We start from the raw sequence: 21,268 nt of genomic DNA on the forward strand, positions 1-21,268 counted from the left end.
CATTTTTATTCACCTTTTTCTGTGACGTTACATAAATAAATAATGTTAACTGTTTTCTTATCTCCAACATGACAGATAAATTTATCCTGATCAAAGAAAATAAAACCTGGGAGGACGCCTTGACCTACTGCAGAGATCATCATGATGACCTGGTCACCATCACCAACATGGATGACCAGAGATGGATCCAGGAGTATCCATGGTAAAGGCAGCATCGACTCCTTTTGTCTTGATTGGACTGCACTGGTTTTCGGTCAGTGATGAGCTGGTCAGCTATGAGAACTGTCCACAGATGGACGACTGTGATGTGTCTTGAGCCATGGAAACGAGAGGAGGACATAAGTTGGGAAAAAAAAGACAGCGAGACGTTTAATTTCATCTGTTCTAAATACTGAAACAGTTTATCCGTTTCCTGCTGTTTTGCTCTAAGTTACTTTTGAATTCTCACAAACACATTTTGGACTATATATTACATAATGACCCTGAATGTAACGCACATGTGTCATTAAAATGTATCCAATGCCAATTTAATAGCAATTTATTTTATACAGTGTGATACAAAGTTGTAGCCCACTGTGTTGAGAAACAAATCATCCCTCTATAGGCTGCTTTGTCAGAACCAACCAATCAGAGCAGAGAGGAGGGTCTTAGCCAGAGGTTGTGGTTGACTTCTTTTTGTTGTCCATCATTTCGACTGATGGCGTCAAAAATATTAATCATATTTTTACCCATCAATTTTTAAATAATACTAATGCTATTAACAGGTTATTCAGTTGCATTAAATTCTATTTGGGTTAATCAATATTCAAGGAGAGAATCCAGATCCCGTCAACACATCCAGCAGATGAACACATTTTCTCTACAGAGACAAAACGTGTGACCCAAATAACTACATGTAATAATATATAGTTATCAATAATAATTTTATCTACCTAAATTATGAACAGTTCACCCGTTGTGGGCTGAACGCAAAGCCTCACAACTTCCTGCTTTTCCGCATCTGGAGGGGAAATCTGTGCTGGAGTTTAGATCGGACACAGTCTGCAAAGATTGTGTCTGAGCCAGATCCAACCCGACTGATTAACCTTTTAATCAGCCCTTGGTCCGAGGCTGAATTACACCCGACGTAATATTTTATTTAAAATTTTACTGATTTTGTTTTTATCTCACCATTTGAGTTTGCCAGCCTCCGCCATTTTTCTTTTGACTGCCATAATCTTCTCCATCTCTTCTCGACTCTGTACACCAGGGGTGTCAAAGTCAAATGGACGGAGGGCCAAATAAAAAATTTAGCTACAAGCCGAGGGCCGGACTGATCGAATGTTCATTGAAATTTTTTTAAATGACGCATATAGTCTAGTGAATCTAATTGAACCTACTGAAAACCTAACAAATATATTCCAATATGATCAGATAAATAAAGCAATATTTTCTTATGGCTCTGTCAGTAACCTTTAATTTTCAACAGACACAACTGAAATATTTTTAAAATATAATTGGATTGAAATACAATAAAATAAAGTGCAAAAATCTATTAATCCACATATGTCAGAGTCAAGGCATTTAGATGTGTCGCCGGCGAATTACGGTACTGCAAATTTAGATGTGTCGCCGGCGACACATCTAAATTTGCAGTACCGTAATTCCGCCACACGTAGCGCTAAGTGGAAAAATTCCAACGGTTTCTGAAAGAGGAGACGTTGCACTTTCCAGCAAGTATCGGGTTAATACGGTAACTTCGCAAATGCAGCTGCAGAGAGTGTAATTAATCCGGGGGGCACTCGTTTAATAGACGGTATATTTCGGCAATAACTTGGTGGATATTGAAAGTTCCGGTTGTTATGGATACATGGGTAAGTACATCATCTCACAGAACATTTAAAGAACTACTTACAGTTCAAATAAGGAAGATATTTTTTTTTCAGACGGGGTGCCGGCTTGCTGCGGTCTGCGGGCCGGTTCTAATAATAAATCAAGATCATCCCAGGGGCCGTAAAAAACCTTCTCGCGGGCCGGATGTGGCCCGCGGGCCTTGACTCTGACATATGTGCTGTACACCAGTGTACACTGAGTACGCTACTTCTTCTACTACACTGTTGATTAGTTAGAGCACTGCTGCCACCTAGTGACTGGAGGATGTTTGACAGGAAGACAAATGTAATTAAGAACTTTCATTATTCTGACAGTGGCTGGTGGATGCTCTTTAATCGGGAGGTCACTGGTTCGATTCCCACTTCTTGTATTCTTGGGCATGAAGACTGGATGGTGTAATAAAGCAACCTCACTTCTGTCAGACTGTAGCCATGAATCCAACATAAAAAGAAAGTTATTAATAAAATGCTTAAGACATTGCAGTGACAAAGTTTTCCTGTAATTTAAGCATTATTCTCCGTTAGTGCTAGTTTTACACTTTACCTTCCTTAGCATGTGATGAATTTCTTCTACAAGGAATTAAAAAATACAAAAAACACATGGAGGTTACTTAAAAGGCAAATGACTACCATGGCAACCCCCCCCCCCAAAAAAAAGGAAAAAAAAAAAAAAAGAACTAGCTGTGTAATAATACACCATCTGTGCAGCTCAGACCTCACTGGTAACATGAAATACTGAACAAAGACTTTTGGTTTTATGAAGAGCGTGTTTGCATATGTTACATAAAAATGTTGGGTGTTTTTCCCCGTCTGCTTGCCGAAGTTGTTTCATCTACTTGTTTATGCTTGTGTGTATGAATGGTCTTCTTGTGAGAAAAGTCCCCGTCCTGCTTTGAATATTTAAATTATGAAACGAGAAAATTCAGTTTCCGTTCAGAAATGCAGAAAACCAGAATACACACGGCTTACCTGAGACAGTTTTCAGCAGAGGATCAAGAGAAGAGCGTCACTCAAGAGAAGAGCGTCACAGTTACTGAGGAAGAAAAAGAGGAAGCAGACGTAAGTTTCAGCTCCCTGAAATTAATGTTACTAATACTTAGAGACTTTTTTTTTATTTTTAATATTTGAAAATGTTTTTTTTTCTGTCTCTCTGTCTGTCTTCATCTCTGCTCTCATTGTTTCTCTGTCCAGTGGAGGGAGAGCTGCAGCTTTTCACTGTTTAAATGTTCTTCATCCAACAGAGACAAACTGCTGGAGGAAAATAATTCATCTGACAGCAAAGATGCAGTGGAGTCTGATTCTGCTCTTCCTGATGGGTAAGTTGATCTGAAACACAACTAGACTCTCTGGTTTCTATAAGAGTTGGGCATTTATTGTATCGTTTATCAATTATTATGCTAAATTTCTTGTCATGATAAGAATTCTGATATATCTTATTCATGGTAAATTCCATTTAACAAAGTTTAAATAAAAAAAAAGAGAACCGTTCTTATTTTCAGGGGTTTATTTTTACTATTTCCTCCACTGACAATTCAGAGAAAATATCAATACTTCTCAATTCCTTAGAAAATATTGTGTGCAAATTACATTTCTTTAAGTGACTGGTGTCCTAAAGAAGCATTTCAAATGGATAAGTTTTTCAAATTCAGTATCGGTGTTTGTGGGGCTTTGGTTGCTCTGTCATCTAAGAAAGAATTAATGTTTCTCATCGTCACTTTTGTCGTTATCATAGAAGTACCACAAATAATCACAATAAAACTTTTAGTTCACATCACCCCCTCTAGTTTTAGTTAGAGTATAGCTTCAGCGGGAGTCAGATTTATTTCTGTTTTTTGTTTTTTTTTTTGCACACAGAAATTATAACACGAACACCTCAAAACTTTTTTAAGATCAAGATAAACTGCAAACCCTAGTGGAAATATTAACTTGTAGTAATAAATAAAAGAATATGGTTTATGTTTACAGCTCAGTGTTGCTTCATGGACTGTCAGCTCTATCAGTTTCACTACATTAAACAGAATAAGACATGGACTGTCAGCTCTATCAGTTTTACTACAATAATGAAGCAAAGACCTGGACTGAAGCTCAGCAGTACTGCAGAGAGAAACACACTGACCTGGTCACAGTGACTAACATGAAGGACATGAAGAGACTCATCAACATCTCAGCTGGAAACATGAAGGAAGCTTGGATTGGTCTGATCAGTAAACCAGAATTTAACAGAACATGGTACTGGTCTCTGCCTGGACTGGAGTTCAATGAAAGTGAGACAAACTGGAACCATGGAGAAACATCTGATAGAGGAATTCAAGGTTCTGAGAACTGTGGGTCTGTGTATCATACTCTCTCATGGCGAGATCAGGGCTGTCATTGGTCTGAATATTTCCTCTGTTATGATGGTGAGTATTAAGAAAACACAGAACTAAATTCTATAGATTGTCTAATAGAACAATGTGGATAGAATATTTCACAAAAAGAGAAAATTAAAGTCTGTACTCACAAACAACAGAAATCGTTGCTTTCAATGCATCTGATGCCAGTGAACCTGATTTTGTGTTTATCTTAAAAATAGTTATAAAAGATTTACATTTTCTGTTTACTCCACAGAAACTAACACAACCCATAAATATCACTTAATTAAAGAGGTGAAGTCCTGGCAGGAAGCTCAGAGTTACTGCAGAGATAATCACACAGACCTGATCAGTGGAACGAAGCAGCTACAGGATGAAGAAGTGAAGAAATTGATGAACTCTGCAGACAGTAAATCATACATTGGTCTGTTCAGAGACACCTGGAGGTGGTCAGATGGAAGCAGTTTCTTTTTCAGGCACTGGAATAAAGACTTTAATAATTCAAAATCCATCAGTCATGAATGTGCCATGGCTGTCTTTGATGATGGAGGCAGATGGAAGAATGTGAGCTGTGCTGAAAGAAAACCCTTCATCTGTTATGATGGTGAGTTTTTGCTGAAATAAGGAAACATCTTTAAATCTAAGTGAATATGTAGGAAGAAATAAAATAGCTTTATGATACCATTGAAGTCTTTCTGTCAGATAAATACTAAATCTATTAAAATAAATTGTCACATTTACACATAAATTGCATAAAACATGTAGAAATATAAACCATTTCAGACCTGTTAAATTGTTCTTATTGCCCAGGTTTTGTGTCTCGACATAATTGAAGCTACAGTTACACTGATCTAGTGTTTTTATTGTGTCTTGATGCAGATAACGTGATCCTGATCAAAGAAAATAAAACCTGGGAGGACGCCTTGTACTACTGCAGAGGTCACCACCATGACCTGGTCACCATCACCAACATGGATGATCAGAGATGGATCCAGGAGAAAGTCAAGGAGGCATCGACTGATTATGTCTGGATGGGTCTGCGTTACACCTGCACTCTGGATTTCTGGTTCTGGGTCAGTGATGAGGTGGTCAGCTATAAGAACTGGGCTTTAGATGGACAGATGGACGACTGTGACATGTCTGGAGCCATGGAGACGGGAGGGAAATATAAGTGGAGGAAGAAAAATGACCTTGAGGAATTTAACTTCATTTGTTTTAAACAGTAAAGTCCACTGCTTTTTATTTTTACCTTTAGGTTTATTGCTCTTATTAAATATTTTACTGTACGTTTATTTTCCTGCTGGGAGAAAAAAACAAATAAAAAAAAACATTTACTTTAATTGGGGTTGAGCTTTTTGCATAAATCTTGACGTTGCGTTTAGTTTTCCAGTGGGTTCAGTAACATGCATGTGTCACATATTATCACTTATACTGCTTCTGATTCTCCTCATTTATAGTCTTCCAAATTTAGCTACTTTTATATCATCTAATTAGATGGTAACATGACATTGCTCTTTAAGTTGTTAATAATTTTGTCAAGCACTTTCAGAATATTACCATTAACTATTTACTAGAAATTATTTTGCAATCAGAAGTTGTGGGTTTGGTTTCAGCTTCATCTTGCCAAACGCTGATGTTCCCCTGGGAAAAGCACTTTACCTGAAATTGCCCTGATCTGTGTGTTGGTGTGTGAATGTTTCTCCAGTTCTATAATGTTTTTTTATTTCCTATAAATCAATTGTGTTTACTCGCATATTGACACGTCTTTCCAATGTTCCTCATCTTTAATTTTCTTTCACCTGTAAAACTTCATCTTAAATTACAAATGACGATTTTTAGCTTTATGGTAATTTGATTTGAGTATTTTGATCGTTTGGTTCTGGTGTTTCTAACCTCTGTGAAGCACTTTGTGTTACATCAGACTGTTTATAAAATTCACTACAAATAAAGTTTGACTTGAATTTGTTTTCCTTTTAGTTTTGTAAAAAATGTTTGAGCTTTTAATGCATTTTCCACTTATCAATGGAAACACGATTTTGGATGATCCAAAATCAAAACTTTGTAACAACTGGTGAGCAGCTTTTAAATGTTGCCATTGGGAACTTATTGATATTTCGTTGGTGATGACCTCCAAGTATGTGTGACTGGAAGGCCTCTTTACTGGTCATCATCCTAGCTTCCTCTGAAGAGTGTGACTGAAATCCTGACTCTTTCTAGCCCTTCCCAAAATGATTCCGGTAAACAGAAACATGGCATAATTTTAAGATTCTTTTAAATCTGAGTCAGGTCAGTGGTGTGAATAATTTTGGATTGAACTGCATGGATTGATTAAGAAGATGTCACTCATTTCCCATGTAGAGAAATGACAATGAAAGACTTGATCAGCAGATGGCAGAACAGATGATCCAGTCTCAAAATGTTTTTATAAAAAGATTCTGGCGGCAGAATCTGATAAATATCCTCAAGAACATAGCAGGAAAAATAGGTAAAGAAGATTAAAGTCGCTCACCAAGAGTACTATAGTCATGATAGAAATTAAACTCAATTGTTTGCAATTTTTTCTTACATTGTCACATAAACTCCATCAATTAAAAAATGTAATGAGATTAATCACAGCCCATCACTGTGATTAATCCGATTAATCACTATGTTCAAACCCCTCCTCCAACACTCCAGACAATTCAAATTCAAGCAATTATCTGTTTTTTTTTATTCGTATCAGAAAGCAGATAATGACTCCCAGCATTTATTCAGATCTCAGAAAAAAATCTGCTAAAACATCAAAAAAAAAAAAAAAAAAAGTATTAAAAAATGAGCGTTAACAGTAAAATAACTCTAAAGAGGACATACGCTGTTGCATTTTTTTGAGAATTTAAACCTCTTTTTTCAGGGAGTCCTGACCGAGAGGACTCCCTCTCAAAAAAAAATAATAATAAGAAAGAAAAAACATGAACACTGAACATAAATAAACTGGTAAAGCTCTTCACCTAAAACATTGTATAATTAATAATAAAAGTTTCCGCAGTTTTGAAATGAATGATTCAGTGGGAGCTTAATTTATCCAGCAATTGGGTTCAGTTGAATCCTCATCGGTTACATTCGAGCTAAGCAAATATTATGTTTTTTTTTTCTCATCAGATTTCTTTAAATTATTACCAAAGCTTTTAATTGGTCAATTCATCTCACTTTCATTTTCCTTTCCTTTTCCATCCATCAATCCATCCATTTTCTGTACACCTTTGTCCCTCAGTGGGGTCGGGAGGGTCGCCGGTGCCCGTCTCCAGCTATCGTTCCGGGTGAGAGGCGGGGTACACCCTGGGCAGGTTGCCAGTCTGTCGCAGGGCAACACAGAAACAAACATCCTTTCCTTTTCATGGTTCATAAATAGTTTCCAGAAGAACGATGGCCTCGCCCTGGTTTGACTATTCAAATGTCTTTCTCAGTAGTTGTTATTCAGTGATCTGCATCAAAAGCACTTTGACGTTTCACTGAGGAAAGTTTTCTGCAGATCATCAATATAAAACATCCACTTCAATTATTCAACGAGGAAGCACATGTGTTTGTTTTGGCTGTTTTTAATTATCAGGCTTTATTTCAAATCAGAAACTGTTCTCATAAAAAAATACACACATTTTCAGACTTCTTTCTTTGCTGTTTGGCTCCAGTTCCTTTGCTCAGGCCTCATCATGAAACATGTTAAAAGCTCTGCTCTCAGGGCTTGTAGCCAATGAGAAACGGAAATTTTAAAGAATCATGAAAAATGTTCCTTCTTCTTTAAAATTATATATTTTTCTTCATAACCTACATGACCATTTCACCATGGCCATGTTTCAAAAATATAAAATTATAAAAGATGAAGGGGGAGTGTAAACAGAGCGAACACATAAGCATTACTGATGCAGCACAGACTGACTGGTCGTTTCTGACTGGTGTGTATTTCTGCAGATGGCGGTAGGACCACAAAAAGGAGCCAAAGGAGCTCATTTTTTTCACAAATTTTCTGTTTCATTCTAGATGTGGTGACGGTTTTAACAAATCTGAAAAAATATATATGTATTTTATAAGAGTTTCCTACTGATGCTTTAATGCACTGTCTTCCATAAAAAAAGAAACAGAAAGTAGAATAATAATAATAATAATAATAATAATAATAATAATAATAATAATAATAATAATAATAATAATAATAATAATAATAATAATAATAATAATAATAAATGCTATGCATTATGACATTGTACAGATATTTGTCAGTTTTAATAGTGGGAGTAAACAACTTCCTGATCTGAACATGTGATGAATATGATTATAAAACAACATGGATGTTATTTAAAAGGCAAAGTAACACCATGGTGCAAACTATATCTAGCAGTGTCATAATACACCATGTGTCCAGATGAAACCGGAGCAGTGTGTGAAACTGAATGAGCACTGTCAGTTTTCTCAGGTGTGTATTTACATATATTTAAAAAATATATATATATTTTCCCCCCTTTGGGTTTGGTTCATCTATGGTTTCTTCTTATTTCCTCCTAGGCACGGTTTTGGTTTCTGGGACATTTTCCTGCCCTGTTTTGAATATTTAAAATTTGAAATGATTCCTGCTGTTTGAAGACCAGGGAAACTAAAAGAGCAACAGTTTACATGAGTGAGTTTGCAGCAGAGCAGCAAGAGAAGAAGATCTAATTCACTGAGGGACATAAGGAAACAGCTGTAAGTTTTAATCTCATTAATACTTTGGTTATTTTTTATTATGAATATCATGACTAATATTATGTCAGCATGACATGATATTATGCTGACAGCAGGAAGGTTTGCTCTCTCTGTCTTCATCTCTCTGCTCTCATTGTTTCTCTGTCCAGTGGAGGGAGAGCTGCAGCTTTTCACTGTTTAAATGTTCTTCATCCAACAGAGACAAACTGCTGGTGGAAAATAATTCATCTGACAGCAAAGATGCAGTGGAGTCTGATTCTGCTCTTCCTGATGGGTAAGTTGATCTGAAACACAACTAGACTCTCTGGTTTCTGTCAAAAAAACAGATTAAACTTCATCATAAGGAAAGTAGAATGAGAACACTCAAGAAAAGCCTTTTTAAACCAAGTTATTCTACAAACCCTGGTGGATGTGTTATTTTTTCAGTAACACATGCAGAATTATATTTTATGTCCGTAGGTGAATGTTGCTTCATTGACTGTCAGCTCTATCAGTTTCTCTACATCAATGAGGAAATGACCTGGACTGAAGCTCAGCAGTACTGCAGAGAGAAACACACTGACCTGGTCACACTGACTAACATGAAGGACATGAAGAGACTCATCAAGATCTCAGCAAAGGTTAAGAGGGAAGCTTGGATTGGTCTGATCAGTAAACCAGAAGTTAACAGAACTTGGTACTGGTCTCTGCCTGGAATGGAGTTCAATGAAAGTGAGACCAAGTGGAACGATGGAGATCTGATAATGAAACTGAGAACTGTGGGTATTTGATTGAAACTCCCAAATGGGGAGATGTGAGTTGCTCTACTCCAAGATATTTCCTCTGCTACAATGGTGAGAATGCATGACTGATTTACTTGCTATTTCTTTTCTTTAAATAACCACATAGTTTCTTTAGACACTTTGTTTTAGGTTCTAAATGAAATAAAGAAGCTTAGAAGGAATTTATGTGTGATGTGAATTTACCTAATTACTTCACAGAAACCAACACAACCCACAAATATCACTTGATTAAAAAGAAGAAGACCTGGCAGAAAGCTCAGAGTTACTGCAGAGAGAAACACACAGACCTGATCAGTGGAACGAAGCAGATAGAGGATGAAGAAGTGACGAAAGTGATGAAGTCTACTAGCAGTAAACCATTCATTGGTCTGTTCAGAGACAACTGGAGGTGGTCAGATGGAAGCAGTTTCTCTTTCAGACACTGGAATAAAAACTTTAACAATGTAGAACACATCAGAGGTCAATGTGCCGTTGCTGTGTTTGATGATGGAGGAATGTGAGCTGTGCTAAAAGAAAACCCTTCATCTGTTATGATGGTGAGTTTTTGCTGAAATAAGACGTCTTTAAATCTAAGTGAATATGTAGGAAGAAATAAAGGAGCTTTATTATACTGTTGAAGTCTTTCTGTCATATAAATACTAAATCTATTAAAAAATTGTCACATCTACACATAAATTGCATAAGACATGTAGAAATATGAAACATGTCAGATCTTTTAAATTCTTCAAGGCTCTGTCTCTTTAGATAAATGAAGCTGTAGTTGCGCTGATGTTGTGTTTTTATTGCTTCTTGATGTAGATAACGTGATCCTGATTAAACAAAATAAAACCTGGGAGGACGCCTTGACCTACTGCAGAGATCACCACCATGACCTGGTCACCATCACCAACATGGACGATCAGAAATGGATCCAGGAGAAAGTCAAGAACGCATCGACTCCTTTTGTCTGGATGGGTCTGCGTTATGCCTGGACTCTTCATTTCTGGTTCTGGGTCAGTGATGAGGTGGTCAGGTATGAGAACTGGGCCTCGTGTCCTCAGATGAACGACTGTGATGTGTCTTGAGCCATGGAAACGAGAGGAGGACATAAGTGGTTGGAAAAAAAAGACAGCGAGACGTTTAATTTCATCTGTTCTAAATACTGAAACAGTTTATTTGTTTCTTGTTGTTTTGCTCTAAGTTACTTTTGAATTCTCACAAACACATTTTGGACTATATATTACATAATGACCCTGAATGTAACGCGCATGTGTCATTAAAATGTATCCAATGCCAATTTAATAGCAATTTATTTTACCACAGTGTGATACAAAGTTGTAGCCCACTGTGTTGAGAAACAAATCATCCCTCTATAGGCTGCTCTGTCAGAACCAGCCAATCAGAGCAGAGAGGAGGGTCTTAGCCAGAGGTTGCTCAGACTGATCACATCAAAAATATTTGTCACATCATAATTTGACCCATCAATCTTTAAATTATACTAATGATATTAACAGGTTATTCAGTTGCATTCAATTTTATTTGGGTTAATTAATATTCAAGGAGAGAATCCAGATCCCGTCAACACATCCATCAGATGAACACATTTTCTCTACAGAGACAAAATGTGTGACCCAAATAATTACTACATATTGTTGTTCACGATAATTTGTAGTTATTATAATTTGTAATAATGATTTTGTAATAATATGTAGTTATTAATAATCATTTTATCTACCTAAATTATGATCGCTTCACCCGTTGTGGTCTGAACTTGCAGCCTCACAACTTCCTGCTACTCCACATGTGGAGGGTAAATCTGTGCTGGAGTTTAGATCAGGGTTTTGTCGACACAGTCTGCAAAATCATTGTGTCTGAGCCAGATCCAACCCAACTGATTAACTTTTTAGTCAGCCCTTGGTCCAAGGCTTAATTACACCCGACATAATATTTTAATTTTAATTAAAATTTTACAGATGTTGATTTTAGATCACCATTTGAGTTCACAGTGTAGCTTCTCTTCTTTTTAGCTTCAGCTCAATGTCTTCCATGTGTGGAGAATGAAACGTTCTCCATGCTGATGTATGAGGTTACAGAAGAGTCAGTGAGTTGAATTCATGAATTCCATTTATTAATTCCAAAATACAGCTGGTCCGTTATGACCTGGTACCTTTAAGAGCTAACAGACGAAAATGCCCCCTCCCCACCAGAAGAGGTTGTGATCTACTTTGTTAGCCTCTACCTAAGTTACGACTCAGAGGGCGTTCCTTAGCTCCTAGCATCCTGTAATCTTATATTTGAGGGTGTTTCCTAACACACCATTTCTTGTAGCTTTAGCTTAGCAACTAGCTAACAGAGTTAGAAGGAAAACACAGAATTATTTATTTATTCTCAACAAACGTCAGCAGAGCCTTCCACTTGAATGCTCAAGCTAGCAAGCATGGCCAGCAGATAAGCAGTTTTCCCGCAACGGTGAAATTATTTCTACATCATTAGCAGGTTTAGCAGCATGTACACGAAGTTGATTGATATCGCTAATGTGTTTTCCTTCTCGTCAACTGTAAAGCCTAGCCAGCCTCCGCCATTTTTCTTTTGACTGCCATAATCTTCTCCATCTCTTCTCGACTCTGTACACCAGTGTACACTGAGTACGCTACTTCTTCTACTACACTGTTGATTAGTTAGAGCACTGCTGCCATCTAGTGACTGGAGGATGTTTGACAGGAAGAAAAATGTAATTAAGAACTTTCATTATTCTGACAGTGGCAGGCGGATGCTCTTCAATCAGTAGGTCACTGGTTTGATTCCCACTTCTTGCATTCTTGGGCATAAAGACTGGATGGTGCAATAAAGCAACCTCACTTTTGTCAGACTGGCAAAAAACAAAAAAACAAAAAAAAAAACAAGTAGCTGTGTAATAATACACCATCTGTGCAGCTCAGACCTCACCGGTAACATGAAATACTGAACAAAGACTTTTGGTTTTATGAAGAGCGTGTTTGCATATGTTACATAAAAACGTTGGGTGTTTTTCCCCGTCTGCTTGCCGAAGTTGTTTCATCTACTTGTTTATGCTTGTGTGTATGAATGGTCTTCTTGTGAGAAAAGTCCCCGTCCTGCTTTGAATATTTAAATTATGAAACGAGAAAATTCAGTTCCCGTTCAGAAATGCAGAAAACCAGAATACACACGGCTTACCTGAGACAGTTTTCAGCAGAGGATCAAGAGAAGAGCGTCACAGTTACTGAGGAAGAAAAAAAGGAAGCAGACGTAAGTTTCAGCTCCCTGAAATTAATGTTACTAATACTTAGAGATTATTTTTTTATTTTAAATATTATGTCAACATTCTTTCATTTGAATTTGTTTTTTCTGTCTCTCTGTCTGTCTTCATCTCTCTGCTCTCATTGTTTCTCTGTCCAGTGGAGGGAGAGCTGCAGCTTTTCACTGTTTAAATGTTCTTCATCCAACAGAGACAAACTGCTGGAGGAAAATAATTCATCTGACAGCAAAGATGCAGTGGAGTCTGATTCTGCTCTTCCTGATGGGTAAGTTGATCTGAAACACAACTAGACTCTCTGGTTTCTATAAGAGTTGGGCATTTATTGTATCGTTTATCATTTATCATGTTAAATTTCTTGTCATGATAAGAATTCTGATATATCTTATTCATGGTAAATTCCATTTAACAAAGTTTAAAAAAAAAAAGAGAACCGTTCTTATTTTCAGGGGTTTATTTTTACTATTTCCTCCACTGTCCATTCAGAGAAAATATCAATACTTCTCAATTCCTTAGAAAATATTGTGTGCAAATTACATTTCTTTAAGTGACTGGTGTCCTAAAGAAGCATTTCAAATGGATAAGATTTTCAAATTCAGTATCGGTGTTTGTGGGGCTTTGGTTGCTCTGTCATCTAAGAAAGAATTAATGTTTCTCATCGTCACTTTTGTCGTTATCATAGAAGTACCACAAATAATCACAATAAAACTTTTAGTTCACATCACCCCCTCTAGTTTTAGTTAGAGTATAGCTTCAGCGGGAGTCAGATTTATTTATTTATTTATTTATTTATATTTTTTGCACACAGAAATCATAACAAGAACACTTCAACACTTTTTTAAGATCAAGATAAACTGCAAACCCTAGTGGAAATATTAATTTGTAGTAATAAATAAAAGAATATGGTTTATGTTTACAGCTCAGTGTTGTTTCATGGACTGTCAGCTCTATCAGTTTCACTACATTAATGAGAAGAAGACCTGGACTGAAGCTCAGCAGTACTGCAGAGAGAATCACACTGACCTGGTCACAGTGACTAACATGAAGGACATGAAGAGACTCATCAACATCTCAGCTGGAGATTGGATGGACGCTTGGATTGGTCTGTATGATCAAACAGAAGGTGACAGAAGACAGTTCTGGTCTCTGCCTGGAGTGGAGTTTGATGACAACGAGACAATATGGAACCCAAGAGAACCTAATGTTTGTCGAAAACGGGAGAATTGTGGGTTATTGGTAAATACTTCTAAATGGGGATATGCGAGTTGCTCTATCCAAAGATATTTCCTCTGCTACAATGGTGAGTATCACTGTGATAGTTTGCTCTTCCTAAATAAAGCAAGAAATGCATATATCATGTGACGTTAAAATAATGGTTTACTCTACAGACACTAATACATCCCATAAATATCACCTGATTAAAGAGAGGAAGACCTGGCAGGAAGCTCAGAGTTACTGCAGAGAGAAACACACAGACCTGATCAGTGGAATGAAGCAGATAGAGGATGAAGAAGTGGAAAAAGTGATGAAGTCTACACACAGAAAACCATTCATTGGTCTGTTCAGAGACACCTGGAGGTGGTCAGATGGAAGCAGTTTCTCTTTCAGACACTGGAATAAAAACTTTAAAAATGTAGAACACAACAGAGATCAATGTGTCATGGCTGTGCCTAGTGATAAAGGCAGATGGAAGAACGAGAGCTGTAATGACAAGAAACCCTTCATCTGTTATGATGGTGAGTAATGTTTTTTTATTCATATAAAGACATTCATGTCAAAAGTAATGTAAAAAATCAGATTTGAAACAAACAACTGATTACAACATATTTTCTATGTACCGTTTTGTCAATGTATTTAGAAAGAATTTAATAATTCATGATATACAGGTGTACATCCACATGTCTATTTAAAAGATGGAATTTGAAAATGTTTCCCTGGAACCAAAAATACTTTTTTTCTGCCTTTTCCTGTTAAATAAATAAATAAATGCCATTAACTCTTTTCTCCTCACAACCATGAAAGTTAATGTGATCCTGATTAAAGAAAATAAAACCTGGGAGGACGCCTTGACCTACTGCAGAGATCATCACCATGACCTGGTCACCATCACCAACATGGATGATCAGAGATGGATCCAGGAGAAAGTGAAGGAGGCATCGACTGATTATGTCTGGATTGGTCTGCACTACGCCTGGTCTCTTCATTTCTGGTTCTGGGTCAGTGACGAAGTGGTCAGCTATGAGAACTGGGCCTCATGTCCAAAGATGGACGACTGTGACGTGTCTGGAGCCATGGAAACGAGAGGAGGACATAAGTGGCTGGAAAAAAAAGACAGCGAGACGTTTAATTTCATCTGTTCTAAATACTGATAAATACTGAGACGTTAGCCTTTGACTTTTGATTGTTTTGTTCCCAAAGTTAAGTTTAAAATTTCAGCTCTGGAAAACACCAAGAGCCCACTGCATTGAACCCCATTGAAAACTTCCTGGTTATTCCACCAAATATTGATCTCAAAACATTATATTGTTTTTTCTCAATGAATATGAACTTGTTTTCTTTGTATTGTTTGGGGTCTGAAAGCACTGCATCTTTTTCGTGATTCTCATTTTCTGCAGATAAATATGAAATTTTTGCGTGGAGTTTCGGAGACATGTTTTCAGTAGTTCATAGGACAAAAAGAACAATGTTCATTTGACTCAAACACAGACCGATAAAGAGTAAAATCAGAGAAACTGGTCATTTTTAAGTTTTTTAAGTTGTCTCTTCATTTTTTCAGAGTTTGTATGTTGGATTATGTGAAGGAAATATTTTGGGGTTATTTGTTTGAAGGATTAAATATGCTCTTATTTATTTTTTTTTCAAAGTGCTGTTTTGCTGCAAGTTACTTTTAAATCTTTGCAAACATACTTAGAATTGTATTTACATAAAAAAAAAAAAAAAACAACTGATTAATTGTTATTAGGAAACTAATATTTCTACCAAGCTTTTACAACTATAATTATTCTTTAGGGTTATTTTACTTTTCTTGTGTTTTTTTAATTCAACATTTATACTTTTCTCTAACAGAACATAGTTTACATTTTATTCACTTTGATCAGCCAATTATTATATTACATTCAGCTCTCTATAAACAATCAGTAAGTATGTGGAGGATTAACTAGAACTTGTTTATTCTGTAAATAGATCCTGATAGGTTGCGTAATCTTGTTTTAGCTTCTAAGTAAAAAAAATGCTGTTCAGTTTATTATCACTGTTTTAAATGGATTTAAATATTAATAATTTGCTACAACATTGTTATAAAGCAATAAACGCTGTTGAGTCTGAAGAAGTTTTTTTTGTCTTTTCTTATGTTTTAGTCTGTGAGTCAAACATCATGTCTAATTTTACATGTAGACTTACATTTTCTTTTTGATAAAGCTTAGTTTAGGTTATCCTGACTTTCATCTCCTACTACTCTCCAATTTTCATTATTTCTATTATTACAAATGTTAATTCAATGTTTTTTTTTCTTTCCAAAGAAGCCACTTCTGGTCTGGCGTTCTGATTGGCTGTGATGTTAAAATCATCACACGAGACCCCATTTATTTAAACCGCTGCATGTAGTTTATCCTACTAATCAATACACAATGAAATATATAAAACAATAGACTCCAAATGTAAGTTTTGCAAAAAAAACATCCAGTCATTTATTCTGGAACTGTCATATCAGAAGAACATTTTGAATATAATTTAATGTAATTTCTGATGTTCATAATACATTTTCAGTAAGGTACGGCCATGTTGTTTTTGGTTTTCATAGAAAGAGTACACCCATCAATTTTAATATTCAAAAACTTTCTATCCGTTTCCCTGATCTACTAGTTTTGCATTGGGGAAAAAAACAGCTTCCTGGTTGAGAAGAGAGGGATCTGCTGCCATTATTTGCATCTGCGTATGTTTGACATTTCCTGTTAGCAGCTCTAAAAACACGTCAAACACAAACATTTGTTCATATTGACTAAAAGTGCCTCAGCTGACAGAGGCTGATTTAGAGAAGAAGGATCATACATCTGTTACGTTTGAGCCACAAAACTCAGAAAAAGGTAAGAGTTTATTTCATAAGATTGTTTAAGTTAATAATCCTGTTCAGTAATCCACATTCCTCGGTTGCATTGATGGAGGAAGAAAGCAAAGTAATCAGAACAAGAAAAGAACAACAGTCGGTGTGATTATGGTGAACTGGTTTCATCATACTGGTTTTGAAGTTTGGGGTGGTTAACATCATAATTTGAAAGATGACTTTTGAACAAAGCATAAAACATCATCCAATTTACTGTGGAGTAAAGGAACTAGATGTAGTTTTTTGTTCACTCTTTATGCTTGTTTTTTTTTTTTTTTTTGTCCAATTGATTTTTTTTCTTTGTTATAATGTCATGTTAGAGTTTTATTTATGCATAGAGAAAAGTTTAGTTATTTTTTCCCCTGTCTGTCTTCATCTCTCTGCTCTCATTGTTTCTCTGTCCAGTGGAGGGAGAGCTGCAGCTTTTCACTGTTTAAATGTTCTTCATCCAACAGAGACAAACTGCTGGAGGAAAATAATTCATCTGACAGCAAAGATGCAGTGGAGTCTGATTCTGCTCTTCCTGATGGGTAAGTTGATCTGAAACACAACTAGACTACGAGGAAACAGAGATACCTCTTTACAATCAAGCAGAAACTTCAGTAAAAGTTCTAATCATATTATTTTGAAATGTATAGCCTATATTGTGTATTGATGAAATCATCCTAATTTAATATCACCATTGTTTATGTTTACAGCTCAGTGTTGTTTCATGGACTGTCAGCTCTATCAGTTTCTCTACATTAATGAGAATAAGACCTGGACTGAAGCTCAGCAGTACTGCAGAGAGAAACACACTGACCTGGTCACAGTGACTAACATGAAGGACATGAAGAGACTCATCAACATCTCAGCTGGAAACATGAAGGAAGCTTGGATTGGTCTGTATGATCCAATACATGGTAACAGAACTTGGTACTGGTCTCTGCCTGGAGTGGAGTTCAATGAAAGTGAGACAAAGTGGAACACAGGAGAACCAACTGATAATGGAAATCAAGTAATACATGAGAACTGTGGGTCTGTGTATCAAAATCTCACATGGCTAGATCAGGGTTGTCATTGGCCTGAATATTTCCTCTGTTATGAAGGTGAGTATTAAAAAAAACACAGAATTTAAACTTTGTAGATTGTCCGATAAAAGAATCTGGATAAATGTTTAACAACAAAACAAAACAAAATTAAAGTATCACTCTAAAAAAAATTTTTCTGTTTACTCGACAGAAGCGGATACATTGTGTAAATACCACTTGATTAAAGAGAAGCAGACCTGGCAGGAAGCTCAGAGTTACTGCAGAGAGAATCACACAGACCTGATCAGTGGAACGAAGCAGCTACAGGATGAAGAAGTGAAGAAATTGATGAACTCTGCAGACAGTAAATCATACATTGGTCTGTTCAGAGACACCTGGAGGTGGTCAGATGGAAGCAGTTTCTCTTTCAGACACTGGAATAAAAACTTTAACAATTCAAAATCTGTCAGTGGTCAATGTGCCATGACTGTGTTTGATGATGGAGGCAGATGGAAGAATGTGAGCTGTGCTGAAAGAAAACCCTTCATCTGTTATGATGGTGAGTGATATTTTTGTCTCACTTAAGGACGTTAATGTCAAAAGTCATGTAAGGAATCAGATTTGAATCTATTAATATTTTCTACGTAGCTTTTTCTCAATGTATTTGTGCATATCTTGTGATGGGGTTTTATTATGACTTGGGAAACCAAAAATGATTGGCCAAGGCCGGAGATCACTTCAGTGAAATTCATTGTGCTTTTTTTCACATGAACAAAGATGACAGGTGCAGAATATATACAAAGGACATCCAAGGCAGGTTAAAAACAGACAACCAGCAGTACCTTCAGTGCAGGAGTCCATCACCGTCAGTGTGGCTTGTCAGGAGTCCAACCACAGACTGACTCCCTGTGGCGCAGAGCCCTGCTTTTAAAGCCACAGGCTCCGCCCACGGAAAGACCAAACAAGCAGAAATAACTAATCAATTACTTCTAACTCAAGTATACTCTTAAAGCATACATAAATAATAAACAATACCAAAGAAAAAAATATATAAATAAATAAACCTGTGATCAAAAGTGCAACAATCAATATAGAAGACACTCATTACGTTCTGATGACATCATGAGACTCCATCCCGGTGCCACAATCTGGAAACCACCCTGCTTGAAAATAGAACTGGGAAAATATTTGAAGCTGAAAATAACAGGTTAAGTTGGATATGTTAACTGAAGCAAGTTAGTGATTGTGTATGTTTGTGTGTGTGCGTGTGTGGGCGTGCTCGCATGCTGACACAGACTCATAGCTAAGTCGCGGCTCGTGACGGCTCCTCTGTCACAATATCTCAAGTCATCTGCATCCACACATCTGATTAAAAAAAAAAAAAAAAAAAAGGAATTTGAAAATATTTGGAACCAAAGATAATTTTTTTTCTCCTTTTTCTGTAAAGTAACATAAATAAATGCCATTAACTCTTTTCTCCTCACAACCATGACAGACAAAGTGATCCTGATCAAAGAAAAGAAAACCTGGAAAGACGCCTTGACCTACTGCAGAGATCACCACCATGACCTGGTCACCATCACCAACATGGATGATCAGAAATGGATCCAGGAGAAAGTCAAGAACGCATCGACTGATTATGTCTGGATTGGTCTGCACTACGCCTGGACTCTTCATTTCTGGTTCTGGGTCAGTGACGAGGTGGTCAGCTATGAGAACTGGGCCTCATGTCCAAAGATGGACGACTGTGATGTGTCTGGAGCCATGGAAACGAGAGGAGGACATAAGTGGCTGGAAAAAAAAGACAGCGAGATGTTTAATTTCATCTGTTCTAAATACTGAGACGTTAGCCTTTGACTTTTGATCGTTTTGTTTCCAAAGTTACATTTAAAATTTCACATATATATTTTGGATTATGAGAAGTAAATATTAATGGGTTATTTGTTTGAAGGTTTAAATCTATCTTTAAGTTCTTTTTATTTTTTCAAACTGCTGTTTTGCTGCAAGTTTTTATAAACATATTTAGGATTATATAAAAACACAACAGATGTTTTTTGTTATTATAAAACTAATTATCCTACCAAATCATAGCAACTATAATTATTCTATAGGGTCATTCTATTTTTCTTGTGTTTTTTAAATTAAACATCTATACTTATCTTTACTAACAGAACATAGCTTACATTATATTCCCTTTTTCAGCCACTTATTATATTACATTCAGCTCTCTATAAGTAATCAGTGAGTGTGTGGAGGATTAACTAGAACTTGTTTATTCTTTAAATAAATCCTGATAGGTTGCGTAATCTTGTTTTAGCTGTTAAGTAAGAAAAATGTTGCTCAGTTTATTATCACTGTTTTAAATGGATCTACATATTAATACTTTACTTCAACATTGTTTATTAAACAATAAAAGCTGATGAGTCTGAACAAGTTTTTTGTCTTTTCTTATATTTTAGTCTGTGAGTCAAACATCATGTCTACTTTTACGTCTAGGCTTCAACTTCAATTTTTGATAAAGCTTAAAGTTAGATTGGCTTAAATTATACTGACCACTTATTTCCAATTTCTTCTCCTACTACTCTCCAATTTGCATTATTTATGTTATTACAAGTGTTAATTTATTTATTTTTTCTTTCCAAAGAAGCCACTTCTGGTCTGTCGTTCTGATTGGCTGTAATGCCTCTCTGTTAAAATCATCACATGAGATCCCGTTTATTTAAACTGTTGCATTTAATTCCTGCTATTTAATAAATGTTGAACTATATTAAACCAGTCGACCCCAACTGTGAGTTTTGCAAAGCGCATCCAGAAACAGCCATTTATTCTGGAATTGTAATATTTTGAAAAGAATGTAATATCATTTCTAACGTCCTTAATACATTTTCAATTAAGTACTTTTGGTTTTGGTTATGATAGTCCAACTGTACTTATCCACTATTTCCAAAAGTACAAACATTCATATGTGCATATGAATGTTTTTAGGTCACTGGAGGTTTTTATCTTATCATAAATAAAATGAATTTATGATGAAAAATTTGTAAAGTTTTGTTTTTGTACCAATGTAGTTACTGTGGAAGAGCCTAATATATATTATATTCTGTGTTCTGTTCCTCATATTTCATTTGTTTTTGTAAATGAAAATGAATTCTCAGATTTAAAAAAAATCCTCTAAATAATAATACTGAT

The 21,268-nt window shown here is 36.1% G+C and overlaps 3 protein-coding genes and 1 pseudogene across 5 annotated transcripts; all 4 read left to right on the forward strand.

Moving 5' to 3' along the window:
• Nucleotides 1-3,897: 3,897 nt before the first annotated feature.
• On the forward strand, nt 3,898-6,183 carry LOC148153970 (C-type mannose receptor 2-like). Its single transcript, XM_088015444.1, has 3 exons — nt 3,898-4,270; nt 4,479-4,826; nt 5,102-6,183. Exons 1-3 carry the CDS (start codon nt 3,898-3,900, stop codon nt 5,446-5,448), a joined length of 1,068 nt encoding a protein of 355 aa, XP_087871570.1. The 3' UTR covers nt 5,449-6,183.
• A 2,992-nt stretch (nt 6,184-9,175) lies between these two features.
• Nucleotides 9,176-10,862, forward strand: LOC148153971 (C-type mannose receptor 2-like; annotated as a pseudogene).
• Nucleotides 10,863-12,884: 2,022 nt separating this feature from the next.
• LOC106910711 (C-type mannose receptor 2-like) lies at nt 12,885-16,298 on the forward strand. 2 transcript variants are annotated; one of them, XM_088015990.1, is made up of 5 exons: nt 12,885-12,963; nt 13,164-13,238; nt 13,890-14,270; nt 14,359-14,706; nt 14,993-16,298. In XM_088015990.1, exons 2-5 carry the CDS (start codon nt 13,205-13,207, stop codon nt 15,337-15,339), a joined length of 1,110 nt encoding a protein of 369 aa, XP_087872116.1. In that variant the 5' UTR covers nt 12,885-12,963; nt 13,164-13,204; the 3' UTR covers nt 15,340-16,298. The 2 variants fall into 2 exon arrangements, with proteins under 2 accessions (XP_087872116.1, XP_087872117.1); XM_088015991.1 differs by lacking the exon at nt 12,885-12,963 and having other exon boundaries at nt 13,069-13,238.
• A 673-nt stretch (nt 16,299-16,971) lies between these two features.
• LOC106910710 (C-type mannose receptor 2-like) lies at nt 16,972-20,512 on the forward strand. 2 transcript variants are annotated; one of them, XM_088015943.1, is made up of 5 exons: nt 16,972-17,052; nt 17,525-17,599; nt 17,768-18,157; nt 18,291-18,638; nt 19,575-20,512. In XM_088015943.1, the coding sequence occupies exons 2-5, from the start codon at nt 17,566-17,568 to the stop codon at nt 19,919-19,921; spliced, it is 1,119 nt and encodes a 372-aa protein (XP_087872069.1). In that variant the 5' UTR covers nt 16,972-17,052; nt 17,525-17,565; the 3' UTR covers nt 19,922-20,512. The 2 variants fall into 2 exon arrangements, with proteins under 2 accessions (XP_087872069.1, XP_087872068.1); XM_088015942.1 differs by lacking the exon at nt 16,972-17,052 and having other exon boundaries at nt 17,150-17,599.
• The last annotated feature ends 756 nt before the right edge of the window (nt 20,513-21,268 follow it).

The sequence above is a fragment of the Poecilia mexicana genome, unplaced genomic scaffold, assembly GCF_051168715.1.
Source record: "Poecilia mexicana isolate PSO_F unplaced genomic scaffold, ASM5116871v1 scaffold_18, whole genome shotgun sequence".
NCBI classification, from domain to species: Eukaryota; Metazoa; Chordata; class Actinopteri; order Cyprinodontiformes; family Poeciliidae; genus Poecilia; species Poecilia mexicana.